This window comes from Penicillium pulvis (genome assembly GCF_028828015.1).
Source record: "Penicillium pulvis strain IBT 33274 chromosome Unknown contig_12_segment0_segment0, whole genome shotgun sequence".
Classification (NCBI taxonomy): Eukaryota; Fungi; Ascomycota; class Eurotiomycetes; order Eurotiales; family Aspergillaceae; genus Penicillium; species Penicillium pulvis.
In genome coordinates this window covers 125,154-143,832 of record NW_026643072.1, presented here as the reverse complement: position 1 = coordinate 143,832, position 18,679 = coordinate 125,154, and the positions used below count along the sequence as shown (strand labels likewise).

The 18,679-nt window shown below is 50.1% G+C and overlaps 10 protein-coding genes across 10 annotated transcripts; 6 read left to right on the top strand and 4 right to left on the bottom strand.

Annotated features, from left to right (window-relative positions):
* Positions 1 to 44: 44 nt before the first annotated feature.
* On the bottom strand, positions 45 to 2,018 carry N7503_001286 (uncharacterized protein; the record flags this gene model as incomplete). Its single annotated transcript, XM_057060833.1, has 8 exons — positions 45 to 112; positions 163 to 268; positions 319 to 1,156; positions 1,218 to 1,338; positions 1,387 to 1,501; positions 1,545 to 1,628; positions 1,676 to 1,812; positions 1,862 to 2,018. 8 exons carry the CDS (start codon positions 2,016 to 2,018, stop codon positions 45 to 47), a joined length of 1,626 nt encoding a protein of 541 aa, XP_056924795.1.
* A 1,734-nt stretch (positions 2,019 to 3,752) lies between these two features.
* Positions 3,753 to 4,899, top strand: N7503_001285 (NAD(P)-dependent alcohol dehydrogenase; the record flags this gene model as incomplete). Its single annotated transcript, XM_057060832.1, has 2 exons — positions 3,753 to 3,929; positions 3,994 to 4,899. The coding sequence occupies 2 exons, from the start codon at positions 3,753 to 3,755 to the stop codon at positions 4,897 to 4,899; spliced, it is 1,083 nt and encodes a 360-aa protein (XP_056924794.1).
* Positions 4,900 to 5,174: 275 nt separating this feature from the next.
* Positions 5,175 to 5,573, top strand: N7503_001284 (uncharacterized protein; the record flags this gene model as incomplete). The annotated part of the gene is made up of 3 exons (XM_057060831.1): positions 5,175 to 5,234; positions 5,287 to 5,357; positions 5,453 to 5,573. 3 exons carry the CDS (start codon positions 5,175 to 5,177, stop codon positions 5,571 to 5,573), a joined length of 252 nt encoding a protein of 83 aa, XP_056924793.1.
* A 738-nt stretch (positions 5,574 to 6,311) lies between these two features.
* N7503_001283 (Zn(II)2Cys6 transcription factor) lies at positions 6,312 to 7,841 on the top strand (the record flags this gene model as incomplete). Its single annotated transcript, XM_057060830.1, has 2 exons — positions 6,312 to 6,879; positions 6,928 to 7,841. The coding sequence occupies 2 exons, from the start codon at positions 6,312 to 6,314 to the stop codon at positions 7,839 to 7,841; spliced, it is 1,482 nt and encodes a 493-aa protein (XP_056924792.1).
* Positions 7,842 to 7,930: 89 nt separating this feature from the next.
* N7503_001282 (uncharacterized protein) lies at positions 7,931 to 9,435 on the bottom strand (the record flags this gene model as incomplete). Its single annotated transcript, XM_057060829.1, has 6 exons — positions 7,931 to 8,253; positions 8,306 to 8,368; positions 8,421 to 8,775; positions 8,830 to 9,027; positions 9,077 to 9,169; positions 9,220 to 9,435. The coding sequence occupies 6 exons, from the start codon at positions 9,433 to 9,435 to the stop codon at positions 7,931 to 7,933; spliced, it is 1,248 nt and encodes a 415-aa protein (XP_056924791.1).
* Positions 9,436 to 9,806: 371 nt separating this feature from the next.
* N7503_001281 (uncharacterized protein) lies at positions 9,807 to 11,507 on the top strand (the record flags this gene model as incomplete). The annotated part of the gene is made up of 6 exons (XM_057060828.1): positions 9,807 to 9,974; positions 10,030 to 10,288; positions 10,338 to 11,011; positions 11,061 to 11,126; positions 11,174 to 11,259; positions 11,309 to 11,507. The coding sequence occupies 6 exons, from the start codon at positions 9,807 to 9,809 to the stop codon at positions 11,505 to 11,507; spliced, it is 1,452 nt and encodes a 483-aa protein (XP_056924790.1).
* Positions 11,508 to 11,762: 255 nt separating this feature from the next.
* N7503_001280 (uncharacterized protein) lies at positions 11,763 to 12,903 on the top strand (the record flags this gene model as incomplete). The annotated part of the gene is made up of 3 exons (XM_057060827.1): positions 11,763 to 12,275; positions 12,325 to 12,550; positions 12,605 to 12,903. The coding sequence occupies 3 exons, from the start codon at positions 11,763 to 11,765 to the stop codon at positions 12,901 to 12,903; spliced, it is 1,038 nt and encodes a 345-aa protein (XP_056924789.1).
* A 386-nt stretch (positions 12,904 to 13,289) lies between these two features.
* On the bottom strand, positions 13,290 to 14,418 carry N7503_001279 (alpha/beta hydrolase; the record flags this gene model as incomplete). The annotated part of the gene is made up of 3 exons (XM_057060826.1): positions 13,290 to 13,357; positions 13,406 to 14,071; positions 14,124 to 14,418. 3 exons carry the CDS (start codon positions 14,416 to 14,418, stop codon positions 13,290 to 13,292), a joined length of 1,029 nt encoding a protein of 342 aa, XP_056924788.1.
* Positions 14,419 to 14,649: 231 nt separating this feature from the next.
* N7503_001278 (FAD-dependent oxidoreductase) lies at positions 14,650 to 15,896 on the top strand (the record flags this gene model as incomplete). The annotated part of the gene is made up of 2 exons (XM_057060825.1): positions 14,650 to 15,616; positions 15,664 to 15,896. 2 exons carry the CDS (start codon positions 14,650 to 14,652, stop codon positions 15,894 to 15,896), a joined length of 1,200 nt encoding a protein of 399 aa, XP_056924787.1.
* Positions 15,897 to 16,158: 262 nt separating this feature from the next.
* On the bottom strand, positions 16,159 to 18,250 carry N7503_001277 (glycoside hydrolase family 72 protein; the record flags this gene model as incomplete). Its single annotated transcript, XM_057060824.1, has 5 exons — positions 17,864 to 18,250; positions 17,773 to 17,810; positions 17,695 to 17,720; positions 16,917 to 17,645; positions 16,159 to 16,865 (listed from the first exon to the last, which is right to left on the bottom strand). Exons 1-5 carry the CDS (start codon positions 17,939 to 17,941, stop codon positions 16,159 to 16,161), a joined length of 1,578 nt encoding a protein of 525 aa, XP_056924786.1. The 5' UTR covers positions 17,942 to 18,250.
* Positions 18,251 to 18,679: the final 429 nt, after the last annotated feature.

Here is an 18,679-nt window from a genome sequence, read left to right as displayed (position 1 = left end):
TGACAAAGAAACGATAATTGAAAGTAATGTTGAGCTTCCAAGGTTTAGAGTTGATGATGCCGAATGAACAATCCCAAGAACGCGGCTAAAAGAGAGCACACGAGCGAAAGCACTAGCAATATGTTAGAGCCTTCACTCTGTTTGGATGAGAAAACAACTTACCGTAAGTGCTCTTAAGACCAGAAATATAACATTCCACAACAATTTCCCTAAGTCGACCACCGAGATGCGCGATATAGTTGGTGTCATCCATGGCACGTTTAATAACCTATCCTCGTTAGCCAAGATCAACAGGGAATATACCGGTAGAATACATACCCTCTCCGATCCAGGGCCATGCAGGTTGAGACGCAGCTGGCGCTGGAACTCCATTCCCAATACCGAATTCGATGTCGTGACACCGGCCGTCATGGCAAAACTAAGCAACAACATATATCCGGCTGTCGCCATAGCCACCTCATCCGGAGGTAAGGTCGCAGTCAACGCCACGAAGGCAGCTGCAGAGGCAATTCCGGTACCTATGCCACCGGGGATGATGTATAGTGATTCCCAGAGACCGGTGTGTCCATCCCAACGCAGATAGAGGAGGACATAAGTGATGGATGCGATCAGCCCTGCCAGCACCAGGAGAATGCGGTAAGAACCGGTCTTTCGAATAAACCATCCAGCAAAGAGGCCACCCAAGGTATTCCCGACCACTGCAGGGACGAGATGAACGCCGGCCGCGGTGGTGGACGCTTTCTGGGTGACTTGAAAATACAGTGGGACGGAGAATAACATGCCGAGCTGGGCGGTGATCTGGAGGGTGCTGAGCATGTAGCTAACGGCCACATTGGGTCTGCGCAGGATGCGCAAGTTGAAGATGGGCTCTGTGGCTACATATGCCTCGACTAGGACGAAGGCAACCAGCAGCAGGAGTCCGCTGCCGCCGATGACATATGTCAGCCATGAGGTCCATGGGAAGACCTTTCCTCCTTGGTCTAAGAGACCAATCAGGGCGACAATGCCCGATGCGAGAAGTCCTGTTCCCAAAAAGTCGACTTGGCTCAGTCTCGATTTCCCGCTCTTCAACGCGTCGGTGTCTTGTGTCACATGGAGTTTGAGAATGACCAGGAACGCTGCAAGGGCCACGAATGGAGCTTGCAGGAGGAATAGCCTATCAAAAGTTTCACGTTAGGGATCAATCTCCTCAATTTTGCTGGAAGGATGGTTCATACCATCGCCAGCCAATTGTATCGCTCAGCCAGCCTCCCACAGGGCCGCCGATACTGCGGCCAAGAGTCATGGAAATATTCACATAGGCTCTCCACGTCGCGACTTCACGTTTCGGAACAATATCTGGGGATATTAGCGAGGTTTCCATCCATCCAGAGCATAATCCCATACCGGTGATAATAACCGAGCTGATGGTCATTGTCCCCGCACCACCCATGCCACTGATCGCGCGTCCCAGGATGACGATCCACATCTGGGAACCAACACCACTACCGTTTATTAGCAACTGCGTTCTTCATTTTGAAGGTCCTAATTGCTGCGCCACATACCTGATGATACATCCCAAGGCAAAAAAAAAAGTATGAGATCAAAAGGAGTGGTTTGCGACCGTAGATATCGCTCAGTTTCCCGTACTATTGCGATCAGCGCCCGCTCCTCTCTCTTCCCCTTCTTCACTCACCATGGGTTGTGCGGCGCAAAGACCTAAGGAATAACCTGTTGATAACCAACTTGCATCGCGTAACCGATCGAACTCCGAGGAAATGCGGCCGGATGCCGCGATGACCAGTGTCGCGTCGGCATTAGAGATGAATTCGCCTAGGAATGTTAGGATAGTATCGGGACATGGGAAATCTGTTTCTCTTACCCAGTAATAGTACCGCAATGATAGTTCCGACGCCAACTAATGGTTTGAATTTGGAAATGGAGGTTTCTGAGGATGAAAGTAAGGGGCTTTCTTCGTCGCGGATGGTTTGTTCGGTCCCGGAGGTTGTCTCGGCCGTGCCATAGTTCCGGTTTACCATGATATAGGTGTATCAAGGCGACCTGAAAATAATACAATCGAAATCAAGATGAACTTGAACTTACCAGATCACCTCGGCTGAGCAAGGAAGACGAAGCACGGTCTTGGGAAAGAATGAATCACTCCTCCAGGGACTCGCCAGTTATGAGCCTCGACCAGGGTATTCTGACGAGCCATTGCGTTATATGCTAACATAGCCGTTAGGAGCGTGAAGCTCGCTAAATGTCGTGTTCAAACCAATGAAAGGGCTTCTGGGTGTGTTCTCATCGTGGTTGCGAAGCACGCCATATGTACACAAAGATCCACTTTATAGATGCGGATAACACTGTAAAGAAGTGCTAATGAATCAGTGTAGTATCTAGCACTTGGACCTTATGGAATGGGATTCCAAAATGTATGTTTCAATAGCAACCTTGGAAACTTTAAAATAATATTGCAGCTCGACGCTTGGTAAACAATTGATCGATCGGTTAGTTCGTACCCAGATGAGATGTGGAGATGAAGCCATAAGAGCCACCGATGGCATCATCAATTCTCCACCTCCGGATCTATAGGGTCGAGATCTCGGTTAAAGAGCCGGTGTCGCCTCTAGATGTCTTGTCAATGATTATTGTGTACAAATTTCAAGACCTGAGTTCTGAAGCCATGGTCATTTCCAAGTTTGGAATTGATTGAACAAAATTGTGTCCGACATTGTGCGCAATTGACACGAGATATATGTTAACATCCATGGATACTGAGCCGAGTGAAGCTGCTCAGGTAGTTATTTCCAAGACCTCGGACTGATTTTTAGGACGCCATGACCACTGCTTAAATTCCCAATCGAATAAAGAAAAGATTATATGGCAGTGAAACAGGACGAATTGCAAATTTTCATGTACTACAGACCACAGTCATGAACAGAGACGATCCCAACAAGCCAAACAAGCCAAACATGAAACCCAATGGCTGACAAATCGGCTCACGTGCATTGATGACTGTCGCGGTGTTAAGAGTGCATGTCCCCGTGTCAGCTTTTTAAAAAGTGGATCATGGTACATTCTACACCATGTCATATAAGACAATTTACAATTTGATGTGGATATGCACACCGGTATCGAGAATCAAGCTTTCCCCAATCACGTCGCCAATGGCAATGCCATGATGTCGGGGCGATTTTTCTAACCGGGCCTTGCTCAGTAATCATCGGGAGGCGGGTCTTCATAAACTTTTATGCCGAATTGTGTTCGTGGAAACATGACTTGCCACGCGGAAGAAAAACCTGACATAGAAATCCCGGAAATGCCGATCCGTGGGCCGAGTCAGTCGAACGGCCATCGAATCTTGCAGAACAACCTTAAATCCGATCGGGAACTTCTATTGTCATCAAGGGCATTGATGACAGAGATATCCGATGGAACGGGACTCCAGGCGTTTCATCAATCAAATTGGCCATCTGTCATCAACAAGAATTCTTGTGTGTGGCAAACAGAATGGCTGTTCCAGATAACGGACATAAAATGGTGTTAAGGCCGTGATGACATGCCCATCGGTGGTTCAAGTGGATCCATTCTCTGACCAAGCAGTCCATCCACAGCAGAACCAAAAGAGGAGCCCTCAGAGAAATTTGCAAAGCTGGCTCGGAGGATGACGTTGAATGGTGGAGACTGGTATATAAGAGAAAATGCTTGTCCAAGGACCAGAAGATCAGTTTCGAGCTTCAATTTGATTCTATATACACACCAGCACAATCACCATGGGTTCAACCGATTACAAGTTTGAGGGCTGGATGGGCCTGGACAAGGAGTCTGCCAAGGGCAAGATGGTCTGGCAGCAGTTTGAGCCCAAGCCGTGGGAGGAGACGGATATCGATATGCGTGTTACCCACTGCGGTATCTGTGGATCGGACATGCACACTCTGCGTAGCGGATGGGTATGTGCACCGCCGAAGGAGACGGAGGGAGATAGTGAAAGATGAAGACACTAACAACGATCAGGGACCTACCCAATACCCCTGCTGCGTCGGACACGAAATTGTCGGTGTCGCCGTTCGCGTCGGCTCCAAGGCCGAGGGCAACATCAAGGTCGGTGACCGCATCGGCGTGGGTGCTCAGAGCGCTTCCTGCCTGAACAAGGATGGTGACTGTGAGGCCTGTGCCTCCGGCCTGGAGCAGCACTGCAACCGCATGGTGGGCACATACAACGGTACCTTCGCCAACGGCGGCAAGTCCTTCGGTGGATACTCGCTATACAACCGAAGCCCTTCCCACTTTGTCGTTAAGATCCCCGACGCCATTTCCTCGGCCGATGCTGCCCCCATGCTCTGCGGAGGTATCACCACATACTCCCCCCTGCGACAGAACGGCTGTGGACCCGGCAAGAAGGTTGGAATTATTGGTGTGGGTGGTCTGGGCCACTTTGGCATTCTGTTCGCCAAGGCTCTGGGAGCCGATCGCGTAGTCGCCATCTCTCGCAAGGGCAACAAGAAGGATGATGCGTTGAAGCTTGGTGCGGACGCTTATATCGCCACGGATGAGGATGAGGACTGGGTCAAGAACAATGCCCAGTCCTTGGACCTTATCATCTCCACGGCATCTTCCTCCAAGATGCCCATGCTGGGTTACAGCCAGCTGCTGCGGACTCGTGGAACATTCATCCAGCTCGGTGCCCCCGAGGATGGAGGCCTTGAGATTCCTGCTTTTGCTTTGATTATGAAGGGTATGAAGCTCGGTGGTTCAATGATTGGTAGCCCCGATGAAATCCGGGAGATGTTGGAGCTTGCTGCCGCTAAGAACATTAAGCCTTGGGTCGAGGAGCGGCCGATGAAGGACGCCAACAAGGCCATTCAGGACATGGATGCTGGAAACGCCCGGTACCGCTATGTTCTGGTGAATGAGCAATAGATGTCACTGGAGCTGGCGTTAAAAGATAAAAAGGAAGGAGTTTGAATAGATGAACAGTTATATGAAGCGATAGATAAATGAATGATACTTCACATTGCCTGATTCACATTTGCTTAGTATCATTTCCCGTGAGTGTATTAGTCAACCACGAGAAAACCTCAAGCATTAATATCTATACTCTCCCTCCACTCTTTAACTCCCTCCACCTCCAACCTCCAACCTCCTGTCTTTCAACCTTTCAACCACACTGATACTTGTTTGGTCAACACTCCACGATGGGTAGCGATAACCAAGTAAACGAGCACACCTACAACGGCTCTGGCACCAACAGCCAGGTAAGTGATACTTAGACCCGAGGTGGAACAGACTGACGTTCTGACGATCCAGGGCAACCACTACTGTACCCGAGACTACGGCTCCGGTGCTTCCAACAGCAATACTTATCACTACTACAACCAGTAAGTGTCGCTAAAGTGCGTTGAAGTGAGAGCCGAGACCCCACTGACATTTTACATAGGAATTGATCATACTACTACTCCAACTCTGACGGTAGCACCTACTACAACAATAGTCAGGGCGAGGCCACCTACAACCCGCCAGCTTCGTCCAGCTCAGGCAGCTCAGGCAGCTCAGGCAGCTCAGGCAGTTCTTTCAAATCAAACGACCAGAAGTGATAGCCTCGCATGCATCATGACCGAGCAGAGTTGATCTGCCAAGATTTTGCTTTTTTGACTTGAGATGTGAAGGATGACACGGGAGAGGGACTGATCACAAGACCTGGCGGTTATCGGGATTCATGTATGCTTGAAGAGATAGCCAGGCTTGAGATCCATGACCTTATTCTAGGTTTATTTGCAAAATTGAATTCGTGTAAGCGGGCAAGTTCATTGGCTGCAGCTCGACAGTTCATATCTGTCAACCCCGCACTTTCGGATGTGGAGATATCAGCGATTGGCATGCTTATCACCGTCGGATCGGAAGTCGCCGATAACAATGCGGTAAAGCCGTCGCGTCGATAACTCTCTCTCATTCCTGGATTTGACTGAACCCGAGAAACGCCTTGATGCACGCTGCAATACCCCCTAGTCGAGTCTGTGCTCGTTGCGCTCAAATTGTAAGTCGGCTGGAGTCAGGAGCCCAAATCGGCGCTAACAAGATAGAAACAACGTTGCGATGGTGGTCTGCCTTGCTCCCGGTGCAAACGTACGTCTCCGTCTCCCGGTTGATAGCCAATTGAAGAAAAGAGGCTGAGGTGACTAGGATTGGGCCATATTTGCAAGTCCCGAGTACCAGTGGAGAATATGGATCCCTCACGCGGAACGATGGGGTCCCGACGGCCCCGAGCATCACGATCCCGTGGCGGTTGTCTGTCATGCAAGTCAAGGTAGATCTAGACCAGTGGATCGGTGACAATGCTTGCGTGGGACCTAACTCTAATCAATCGATCGACCGATAGGAAAAAGAAATGCGACGAGAACCGCCCTCGATGTACGGATTGCCGCCGCTTGAATTTATCCTGCCAATGGCCATCCAAAGGCACATCAGTGGCTAGTGATGGTGACTCTCCGGGATCTTATGCGACGGGCTCAACGGATATGGATCCGATCGACAGCACCGACGGAGATCCGCTGACTTGCGATTGGAGCACACCTGATAACGACGAGGAGTTTATCGCCTCGCTTTTCCCCCATTCGTTGTCGAGGCAGACTGTTCCAACCTCGTCTATTGGGTTACCGATCTCCACAAATCCACATTTACGTAGTGAAGAAGATCGTTCACTCTTTAATCACTATATCCATGTGGTCTCGCGTGCGCTTTCCCGATCTCATGATTCCGATCGGAACCCATTCTTGGTGACACTCTTGCCCTTGGCCGCCACATCGGATACCGTCACCAGCGTGATTTTGAGTTTGAGTGGATGTCATTGGAAGCGGGTTTACCCAAGTATCTGGGGCTGCGCGTTGAGAAGACAAGGCCAAGGTACTATTCTTGTATTCCATCATTCTTGTGTAGGCTAATCATTTCTAGCATTGGCTCAAGTCAACAACCTGCTTGGTCAGTCAGATAGTCGATGTATTTTTGAAGCGTGCGCCACCGTGCTTCTGCTCTGTTTGACGGAATTATTTGATGGGACGTCCCGAGTATGGAAATGGCATCTCAAAGCGGCCAGTGCCATTCTGAAATCGCCTGCTTTCCAATCTCTGATCTCGGGCGATGAATGGACATTTTGTATCAGCCTGTTCCATTACCTGGACTCCATGTCGACTATCTCTCGGTGCAAGCCTCCCCTTTTACACCCTGGAGCCAGCATGACTGAGCTCACTACTAGTTTTCGTCGGAGCAGTGTACCAGAGCTGGAATATGGTCAGTCAACCACGGCCATTTATGGAATCTCTCCAACCCTCTTTGACTATTTGGGTATGGTCAATGTACTGGCCAATCACCGAAGTAAAAGGGTCGACGAGCTCTCCGAAATTGGCTTCAGAGCAGCAGCGACAAACGTGGAGACTCGAATCGACGAGTGGCGGGCGGATCATGACCAGATGGCGAAAAAGGAGTTAGATACGGAATTTGCAACCACTGCATTTGAATGGGCCATTCGCCTTCGTCTACATCAGGTGGTGGAGGGCTATGACCCACTGCATAGCTTCGTTGAGAAAGCGATCGTGACCATTCTGGATGCCGTACAAGAAATACCCTACGCCAGTCGGGTCGAGGGATGTCTCTTGTTTCCACTGGTCATCGCTGGGTCATCCAGTGTGACCATTGAGCGACGAATGATAGTCAAGGAGCGATTGATGGTTATGGAAAACACCTTGGGATTTTGCCATATTCAGTATGCTCGACAGCTATTGGAGAAAGTATGGGAGGCGAACAGCACGTCCGAAATGAATTGGGCATCGGTACGATATAGCCAGTTTCCTGGGGTGGTATTCGTCTAGAATGATACCCGGGTATACTGTAAGAAGAATGATAACGAACTGTATATGCTTAATATCTTGGAATGACACAATCACACGGTTTTTCAAATCTAAACACTAGCCTGCTTTGCTTCATCCACCAGCTTAGTCAAGTGTTCTCTCATATTGTAACCACAAACCTCCTCAATGGTCAACTTCCCCGGGCGATCTGACGACGAGCTCCACCCAATGCGCTCACTGAGGTCCTCACGCGCTCTGAAACTCGCTTCCTGAACTCGTGTGGCCCGGGGCTTGCGCAACTTCTCATATAGTGACAATCCTTCCGCAACGCCATAGTCTTTGCGAAAGTTCTTTTGGAAAATCAAGCCAAGTGCACCGGCATCTTCAAACGCCATGCAAGATCCCTGCGACTGATCGGGCATCATGGGATGAGCTGTGTTTCGTCAGTTCAGATTCACGGGGGGAAAATAAAATTTTCGACTTACCAGCATCACCAAGCAAGCAGACTTTGCCCTTGACCCAGTATGGGTACGGATCATGTCTGTATACTATTTCAGAACATCAGTACTGGACCGCCTATCCATTTGCAGGAGAACGTACACCGCCACATCTTGATATCCTCAGCATTCAGCATCAACTTCTTCATCCTTGGATCCAAATCAGGGAATGTCTCCACCAATTGCTTTGGTGAGGCTCCAATATTCCAGCCATCCTCGCGAAGATTGTTGACCGAGGCTGGATAGAAGCAATAACAGCTGACGACCTCACCATTGCTGCAGGGCGACATCACAATCTTGTTGATGCCGAATCCGCCCCAGTACTCAATGGCTTCGTTTGAGACGTAATCCTCAAGATCTAGGGAGCGCAGTTTCTCCGCACTAATGATACAGCGATAGCAACACGACGTGGACATGGTGAAATTGGGAGTGATGTCCATAAGTCCTCTTGTGAGAGACTAGCATCGGGTCAAAACCAACAATGTTAATTCGTCAAGAGTGTTTGGACTTACTCGGATTCCGTCAGCAGCGACAATGATATCGGCAGATGTTTGTGAGCCATCTCCAAATTGAATGGTGCCTTCTTCTGGGTCAACATTGATAGCTTTGTGGTTCACCTTCAGGTCACACTGCGGTCCTTCACCGGGCGCTTCAAACGCAGACTTAAGAAGTTGCTTGTGGATATCAATCCGGTGGAAATTGTTATAGTCCTGTCAAATGTCAGGCCATGTCCATCAGTTCAAGTGATTTCAACCTTACGGTGCCGAACTTGGACTTATAATCTCCAAGCGGATAAGTGCTCTGGACTTCTCCATCTGACCAGTTGTGCATGATCAATTGACGAAGAATGACCTTTTATTACATCAGTGCTTGGCGCCCATTGATCTGAGGGTGTTACCTACCGGCTTTGCTGCGCTCACATCGACCCCCCATTCCTCCAGAAAGCGAGATCCGTTGGATGCAGCACTCAAAGATGCACCAACTTCACCGGCAAAGTCATATCGCTCATAGACTGTCACTTGATGCCCCTGACGACGCAAAGACACAGCAGCGGCCAGGCCACCGAGTCCGGCGCCGATGATGGCAACTTGAAGAGGCGAGTCTGTACGTGAAGGCATCTTTACAATCAAAATGTACGAGTTGAAAAGTAGGGAAACTAACAGCCATTTTATTTGTCCAAATATATACACGACTCCATGAAGCAATTGTCGGAGACAATAGTTTATCTCCCGAGGTCTATCGCCGTCTTATCGGTAGCGACGGTGTTTATCTATGCGACGGCTGCATGTCTTGGCTTATCCGTTGCCGATCATCGCCTCATTCTCATTCGCCTCCTAAGAACGGGACTGGCATCAGTTTCCGGGGAAGCTTCGCACGACCTATCCTGTTATCTTGGGCTCGTATCAGCGGCCCTGGATACTCTTTAAATGGCAAATGCCAACATTATACAAAGTTCTACTACGAATACCTCAGTTTCACTATTCGCAACATGGAGAAAAAAGACACGCTCGCGATGAAGTTGGATGAGTCTGAGGACTATGCCTTGGGCTGTCTTGCAACTGATGACAAGAAGCTCATTCGCAAGATCGACTCGCATATCTTGCCCATTATGTTTCTGACCTATTTCTTGCAGATGATTGACAAGATTTCCATCAATGTAAGTGGTTCCATGAGTCATGCCCAATGCTTGAATAAAATGCTGATGAGGACAGTACGCAAACGTGATGGGTTTCCAAGACGACCTGGGCATGACTGGTAATGACTTCTCGTGGTTGGCAACAGCCTTTTTCATCGCGTATGCCGTTGCGGAAATTCCACAAGGAGCTCTACTTCAGCGATTCCCTGTGTCGAAAGTCCTTGGGGCGAATGTTCTTTGCTGGGGGATCATTTTGTGTTGCTCATCTGCGACCAAGAACTTTGCTGGCATGATTGCACTCCGAACGCTCCTTGGCCTTCTAGAAGCAGTCATTGGTAAGTGCCTCCTGCTTTTTCTTTGTTTGAACTGCTCTGACAGCCACAGCACCCTCTCTGACCATTTACACGAGTATGTGGTATACCCGAGCCGAGTCTACTCCCAGATACGGATTCTGGTACTGTGGACTGGGCGCTGGACAAATAATTGGAGGACTCATATCCTTTGCAGCCCAGCATGCGCCCGCTAGTCTGTCATTCGGTGGTTGGCGTATCATGTTTGTGGTCATTGGTGCGGTCAATGTCTTGGTCTCTCTGCTGGTTCTTTTGGTGTTACCAGAGACGCCCGAGAAGGCCACATTTCTAAGTAGTTCAGAGAAGCAGCGTATTGCTCAAAGACTGCAGTTGGATCAGGCCGGCGTCGGTTCCAAAACATTCCGCTGGCGGTCTGTCCTTGAGGCTTTCGCAGATCTCCAGACGTGGCTGTTGGTTCTTCTTACCATCTTAATTACTATCCCAAGTGGAGTCATCACGACTTTCTCATCTATCCTGATCAAAGGGTTTGGGTACGGCAATAAACAGAGTGCATTGCTCAACATGCCGTCTGGGGTGGTCAGCATTGTGTCAACGATGGTGTCTACATATGCGATCGCGAAAGGCTTTTCCCGGTGGCTGGCCATCGACCTTCTACTGATCCCAACGCTAATCGGATCATGCCTGATGTCATTCCTACCCTCTTCTAATAAAGGAGGTTGCCTAGCAGGCATCTACTTGGTTAATACGGTACGTGACTAACGATCTCCCCACTCCAACCAATTTCTAACTCATTCAGACGGTCGCTCCGCTTGCACTAATCTATGCTTGGACTGGCGCCAACTATAAAGGATACACGATGAAGGTATGCGGCCAAACCACTGTGCTTGATATGGATTCTAATCTCTCCAGGTTGCTGGCACTGCGCTCATTTCAGCTGCATTCAGTATTGCGAACATCATTGGGCCCCAGACCTTTCAATCTAAGGATGCTCCTCAGTAAGCCGTCTTGTTCTTTCCTGCTTTATGGTGATGCTGACAATAACAGGTACATTCCCGCCAAGATTACTTTGGTCGCGGTTAATGCTGCGGCGATTCTGATTTCGACTCTCTTGCGAATCATGTATGGCCGTCGCAATTCTCGTGCTGATCGTTTGGGAACCCCAGCACGTAGTTCGATGGAAGCGCGTACGGCGAGCACCCAAAACGCCAATGTTGATGATGAGACTTTCCGCTATGTGTACTGATTGTAATTCATGGATATGACTTAGTTCTAGCGCCTCTAAATTGATAAGATGGATCAGGAAATACTACATGAATGGATATCCGAACCGTAAATTGAGGAGTCGAAGCGTGAAAAGTGGGGATGTTGACTCTATGCGAGTATCTATCCGACGGCGGCGCATTCAGTGTCCGAAACCCCATGCACGCTAATAACATTCGCTCTATTTAACTCTTGATTATTTACACTATTCTTTCTCATTCATTCTTTATGCTTCATTATGGCTCCCATCGACGCTGGATCCCTCATTCTTGTCACAGGTGGAAACGGTTTCATTGCCGCCCACTGTATCGCCAATCTCCTGCAATCCGATTATCACGTTCGAGCGACTGTCCGATCAACGGAAAAGGCAGAAGCAACCCGCAATGCCCTGAGCACTGCAGGAGTGCAGCATCTTGCCCGCCTCCAACTAGTCGTCGTCTCTGATCCCACCAATCTTGACGCTTTGGTTGGGGTGCTGGAAAATTGCCAGGCTATTCTACACCTCGCATCGGCCTTTAGCTATGATGCCGCCCCTGGTGAATTTGAAGAGAAATTGATGCTCCCTGCTCTCAAGGGGACTCAGGTCATTTGTGAGGCTGCTCAACGGTGTCCGACTGTCCGGCGGGTGGTCATTATGTCTAGTTTCGCTAGTGTCTATGATGCCAGCTTGGGACTGCAGCCTGGACGAGTCTATACGGAGAAAGACTGGTGTCCGTTGACGTATGAAGATGGTGTTAATGCATCGGCTGTTGTAAGTCTATGTTCCCTCCCTTGCTTCGAACGCCCACTGATGACAGTAGCCCATCGCATACCGTGCCTCGAAAGTCGTCGCTGAGCGTGCAGCTTGGGACTTTGTGAATAGAAACTCCGTCAACTATCAGCTGATAACACTTTGCCCAGGCATGGTATTCGGCAAGATGATACACCCGATCTCGTCACTGTCTCAGCTCAATGCCAGCAATCAGATTGTGTGGCAGGTCCTGAATGCCGGCAGGAATGGTGAATTACCCCATACAAAGGCCCCAGGTAAGCCTCTCACGCTTGTAGACCGGCAGCTCTGCATTACTAACAGTGACATAGTCTGGATTGACGTTGAAGATCTTGCGGAAACTAGTCGCAAGATATTGATCTTCCCAGCTACAGGACATGAGCGTTTCCTGGTCACACAGTCATCGTATGACACACAGGAAATTGCAGATATTATCCGCACGGAGTTGCCCGAAAGACACAGAGTGCCCAATGGACAGCCTGGAAAGCGAAGTGCGGATACTCATTACTCGTGTGATTCTTCCAAGACAAAAACAATGCTTGGCGTCAAGTTTCGGGGGCTGAAAGAGAGCATTGTTCCTTTGGCGCATCAGTTATATGATATGAATTAGTCACTATCGAGTCGACCCGATGTTATGAAGTCTGCTATGTCACTTTCAAGTAAATCTGTAGTCTCTGGCCATGACTCTTGTTCATGGTGAGCAATGGGCTGGCCGAACTTGCTCATCGAGGAGTGTCCGAATCACTGCCATGATGAACATTATAAGTGGCAATGGCCTCTCGATGGTCAGTTTATGCTCATATAAGCATCAATAAATCAAGATTATGCTTCGAGAAATGGCTGCTGCTGCTCATCCTACAAACCTATCCCTAGTCCATGGACTTTTTATGTTTTTCTTTCCTTTTTCTCATTTTTGTTCAATTTGCTATTTTAAGGACAGTAAAATACCCGACTCTAAGCACCCGGTATCAAGTCAGATGGACAGAAGCATATGCTCTACCGATGCAGAGTGTCTCGAATATGATCAGCAGTCAGTTCAATGAACTCCTTCGCTTGCCACAGGTCTAGATTTGGTCAGCAATGCCCCTGCAGAACAGATGTAAAGTACTCACATTCATCCATGTGCATAAAAGGGTGTGGAACTCCCGCAAACCGCTTTTGAATGACCTCATTCCCACTCTCAATCAACCTTTTCGCATAAGCCTCGCCCTCATCGCGCAGAGGGTCACAGCCAGCAGTGTAAATCACGGTCTTGGGCAACTGTGTAAAATCCGGCGCCTGCAAAGCATTGGCATACCACTTCAAAGCCTTGATTTGCACCTCCCTCTCCGGTCCCTCTGATGCAATACTCTGCCACTTCAAATTGTCAAACCACTTCAGCCGTCCCCAATTCAGGGTGGGTGCATGCTCCATCTCCTGCATGGACGGCCAGGGAGCCTCAGCGGCAGAGGCGTACTTCGAAATATCATCAATAGTCGGTGTACCAACTGCGACCAGCCGAAGGGGAATACTCGCATCCCGGGCTAGATGTGCGCAGATCAGAGCGATGTTTCCACCGGCTGAAACGCCACCGAGGGAGATACGGGTCGGGTCAATTTCGAATTCCACGGCGCCCTTTGCATGGATGTGCTGCAGCGCTGCGAAGGAGTCTTGGATTCCAATTGGGAATGCGTATTCGGGGACCAGTCTGTATGCGACGTCGATGACACAGACATTTGCTTTGACGCATATGTGTTTGCAGATGTGGGATTCCGTGTCGAGGTCGCCGAGGCCCCATCCTATTCATATCTTAGTTGTGGGTCCCTGCAGGATGGGAATGAAATTTTGTACCTCCACCGTGAAAGTCAATGTGTACTGGCCATGGACCTGGAGAGTCGGGCTCATAGACGCGAACAGGGATCAATTCGCCATTATGGCCTGCAACTTGGGCATCGTAGATACGGGCGCAATCTGGGGCGGGGCCTGTACCATAAGAATAAAGAACCGAATACTTTGTGCGTAATAAAGCAAGATCAATTGGGCCTGATGGGGTGTTGGCGACGTGTTCGTTGTAGAGCTCCACAAAGACGGGGTCTAAGTGGGGAAGCACGGAGGGGTGAATGGGGTTGAGAGCCTCGTGAGACATAATGAGCGATGAGAATGAAATAGAGGTCCAACCTTGATTGATCACGCAGAATTCTCCCAGGTTTATATGATGTTATATCATGTTGTATCATCAATCGGCACCGGCGGCCGTCGCATTTTAGCCGACGGAAAGCCACGATAACCCCCGCACGTTATCTATGCGACGGGCTCCGATAAAGTCGAATCAAAAGGAACAAAAGGCAGCTTCAGTAACAAGAACATGAACCACAACATGAATACTGTACTAATTGTTGGTGCTGGTATTGTCGGGCTGACACTCGGTCAAGCCCTCAAGCAAAAGAACATTCCCTTTGAAATCTACGAACGCGATGAGACTCCCGATGCCCGCGGACAGGGGTGGGCCATTACACTCCACTGGGCCCTGGAGCATATGTTCAAAATGCTTCCTGCAGAGACGCTAGCAAGGATTCAAGACGTGCAGGTTGACCAGGAGGTTGCGCAGAACGACAATGGCAACTTTCTGTTCATTAATCTCGAGACGGGGGAACCAAAGTTCAGGATTCCACCGAGTAGACGATGGCGAGTGAATCGAGAGAAGATGCGAAAGGCATTGCTACAGGGAATCGAAGAGCATGTTCACTGGGGTCGACGCGTTGTCGGGCTGCATGTTTCGCAGGAGAAGGTGGAGGTGGAACTGGTCTTCGCGGACGACACAGCTGTGACAGGGCGGATGATCGTCGGTGTTGAAGGGAGTCGATCAATGGTCAGGCAGATACTGCGACCGGAGGCATTCGATAATACACTGCTTCCCATCAGGTTTACCGGAGTCGCGGTGGATTTGACGCCAGCGGAGATCAAACCCTTGCGAGAGATGGATCCGTTGTTATTCCAAGGATGTCATCCACCGACTGGGGCATTTTTCTGGTTTTCCATGTTAGAAACGCCGCAAGGGAACGGAACGGCCGGCTCTGACTCTGAACGCTATCGAGCTCAGATATGCATGTCGTGGCCAGTGCGTGGTCCAACAGATGAAGTCGCGGCGACCGATGAGGCGCGACTAGTCAACATGAAACGTCGGGCACAAGGATTTATACCTTTCTTGAAAGAAGCGGTCGATCGTATTCCAACTGGAACCTCGGTGACAGAGATCAAACTTGCAGATTGGGAATGTCTGCCTTGGGATAACCGTGGGGGTCGAGTAACCTTGGCTGGAGATGCGGCGCATGCAATGACAATGTGTAAGTTCCCTTCACCTTGACAAATGGACCATTTCTAACGTCAATAGACCGTGGGGAGGCGGCAAATCATGGTCTTCTCGATGCGTACCATTTGATGCAAGCTATTGAAAAGCTCCATTCCGGTGTCACAACAGCTCAATCGGCGATCGACGACTTCGAGCAAGAAATGAGGACACGAACCAGTCGTGCCGTACGACTCAGTCGACAGGCATGTCTAGATGCCCACGATTGGAGTCGGCTGGATGAAACATCGGCCATCTTGACCAAGCGAGCAATTTGAGAAGAATAGTCTATTGAAACCATGACACGAACCTATACTTTCTAGTAAACAAGTATTTAATCCAAATAGCCCCGAACAGAAACAAGGAAGAATCGCCAAATCCAATTTGTTATTAGAGCGAGTCAAAAGCCAGTAACCAAGTGTACAACTAGAACTATCAATGAGGAAGACTCACTCCATATAGACCAAATGTATACCCCCAGCACAAGCTACAAATAAAAAGAACACGAAAAGAAGATGTTATCCAATAGGCGGGTCCCGATTACAGGAGAATCATACCCATACCGGTAAGCAGGGCGATGGCGGCGTAGGCGCCGACCTGGAGGGAGCCAAAGGCAACGCTCTGATGAATGCTAGCGGGGGCACCAGCGCTGGACGAAGAGGAAGTGCTGCTGGAGGAGCTGGAGTCAGCGGTGGCGGTGGCCTCGGTGGTGACGGTACCAGTGCCGGCAGTACCAGCCTCCTTCATCTGCGAGGAGCAGGTACCAGTGGCGGCAGTGGTGGCCTTGGTGCTCGCGGAACCGTCGAAGCTGCAGGCAGTGGCGGACTCGCTCTGCTCGCTGTAGTACTTGTTCAGGGCGAAGGCGAGCTGGTCCTTGACACCGCACATGCTGTAGGCACCGTAATCACCGGTGGTACCGTTGGATTCAATGCCACCGCAGTCGGTGTAGCCACAGACGATTCCGAGGAGCTTGCCGAGCTTGGCGGAGGAAAGACTGCTGTCGGCAACGCAGGCGGAGGCGTCGTAGACACAGGTGCACAGAGACTCATCGGCAGCGGGGGGCAGGGGAGAAGCCTTGGCTTCCCAGGCGCTGCTGTCTTCGGTGGGGCAGCTCTGCAGGACGGTGTTGGTGGGGGTGTAGGCGCTCTTGCTGGTGCTGGAGGGGTCGGCACTGTTGATTTGGCTGGAGTAGTACTTGAAGTCGGTCATCGTGCTGACACTGGTGCTGTCCACGACGGACACGAGACCTGAGATGCCACGTTAGCGGAGCACATGTAAATAGGTCGGGCGATGCTTACCGTAGTCGTTGGAATTCTGGAAGTACATGTAGACAATACCACCGGACCAGACGGGGGTCATGTTGTCACCGTAGAGGGCCTCGACCTCAGTGAATGTACGGGGGGAGACGCTGTTGCAACCATACTCGGCAAAGAAGACGGGGACGGTGTAGTTGGCAAATTCCTCGGTACGAGCCTTGTAGCCCGACTCGGCGTAGGTGGAGTCACCGCACCAGGAGTAAATGTTGTATCCGTAGAAGTCGACAATCTCGTCCTCGGCCTCACAGTCCAGGTAGTTGGCCAGATCGGTACGGATAGCAGAAACGTCAGCAGTGGCATATCCGACACCCATAGCACGGTAGCCCATCTCCTTGATGTACTTCTTCATGTCACGGACGGCGGCCTTGGCGTAAGCCATACCATCGGTAGTGGCGACGGAGTTGGCAATCTCATTACCGGCAAAGAAACCAATGGTGTTGTTGTACTGGGCGAGCTCGTCAATGACGGAAGTGTAACGGTCGTAGAGGGCAACATTCCACTCAGGGTCGTCACGGTCAATGGCCTCGGAAGTGCTGGACAGGTCGGAGATAACGTAGATGCCGGCTTCCTGGAGAAGCTTCATGCACCCGGAGTGGTCGGCATCGGGGTTGATGTAGTAAGTACGGATCACGTTGGTGCGCAACTCCTGCATGTACGGGATATCACGCTCGCAAGTAGTGACATCGGCCAAAGGATCCACAGTTTGAGAGTCTATGCATGTTAGTTCCGACTCCTCCGGGGTGATTTAATGAATACCTACATTGGTAGGCGACACCACGCAGGAAGCTGGGAATAGGTCAGTGTGGTTCATGAACACGATCCAGTTGGGTTCACTCACAATTGAGTCTGATTGCTAGAGTAGTAGAATTTGGTACCCTATTCCCGGTTAGTATCCGCCTCGACGGTTCGACGATAGCTCCGAGAATTACCTTGATAACAATCGGGTCGATGCTGGTAGCCATGGCGGCCCCAGTCAGGGTCGCCAGCGACAGAAGAGACAGCTTCATGGCGTATACGATACGGACTTACACCGCAAAAAGAATATAGCGAATGGATCGGAAGGAAAACCTCCTAGCAACGAGAATAAAGAAAGACTAATGGAGAAGAAAGACGAGGATAGGAACGAGTGATATCCAGGTCAAAAGAAAGAGAAAGCCACTGGGAAGCAACAAAGAGTGGCTTGCCCCGTCGGCCCTTAATACCCTCATGGATTTGATCAACATGATTCGCCCCTGACCCCTAAAAGGGGGACGCGTACAACTGACCCAGCTTGCATCCACCAAAACGACCTAGCGGAGGGGCTTGAATCAAACGACTTACGACGGGCGGGTGTCAACTTTTCCAGACCGGAGATGATATGGACCGCGTCAACCAAACGTTTAGGGCTGCTTTTTCGAGACTAAATCGGCCTAGATCGGTTCCCAGGCCCCGAACGAAATGTGCGAGCCAATTAAAGGGGATCCACTAACTCAAAGTATCTTGGCTTCTGCAGCCTAGCACTCATTAGTGCGCCACGATCCACCACTCCGAGGTCATGCCAGTAGGAGTTGGGATGGGCAAAACATAACTTGGAGACTTGCAGATAATAGGAAGTGAGACATCTCCACTGAAGATGATATCAAGAATCCATTGATCACTCAGCTAGGGCTCGGTTGGATAAGTTCTTTGCGAGTGGAAGAGGAAAAAGTGAAAAAGTCGAAGCTGACGCGGTTTGTGGGGCCATCTTGCTTGGGATGGCGTTGGCA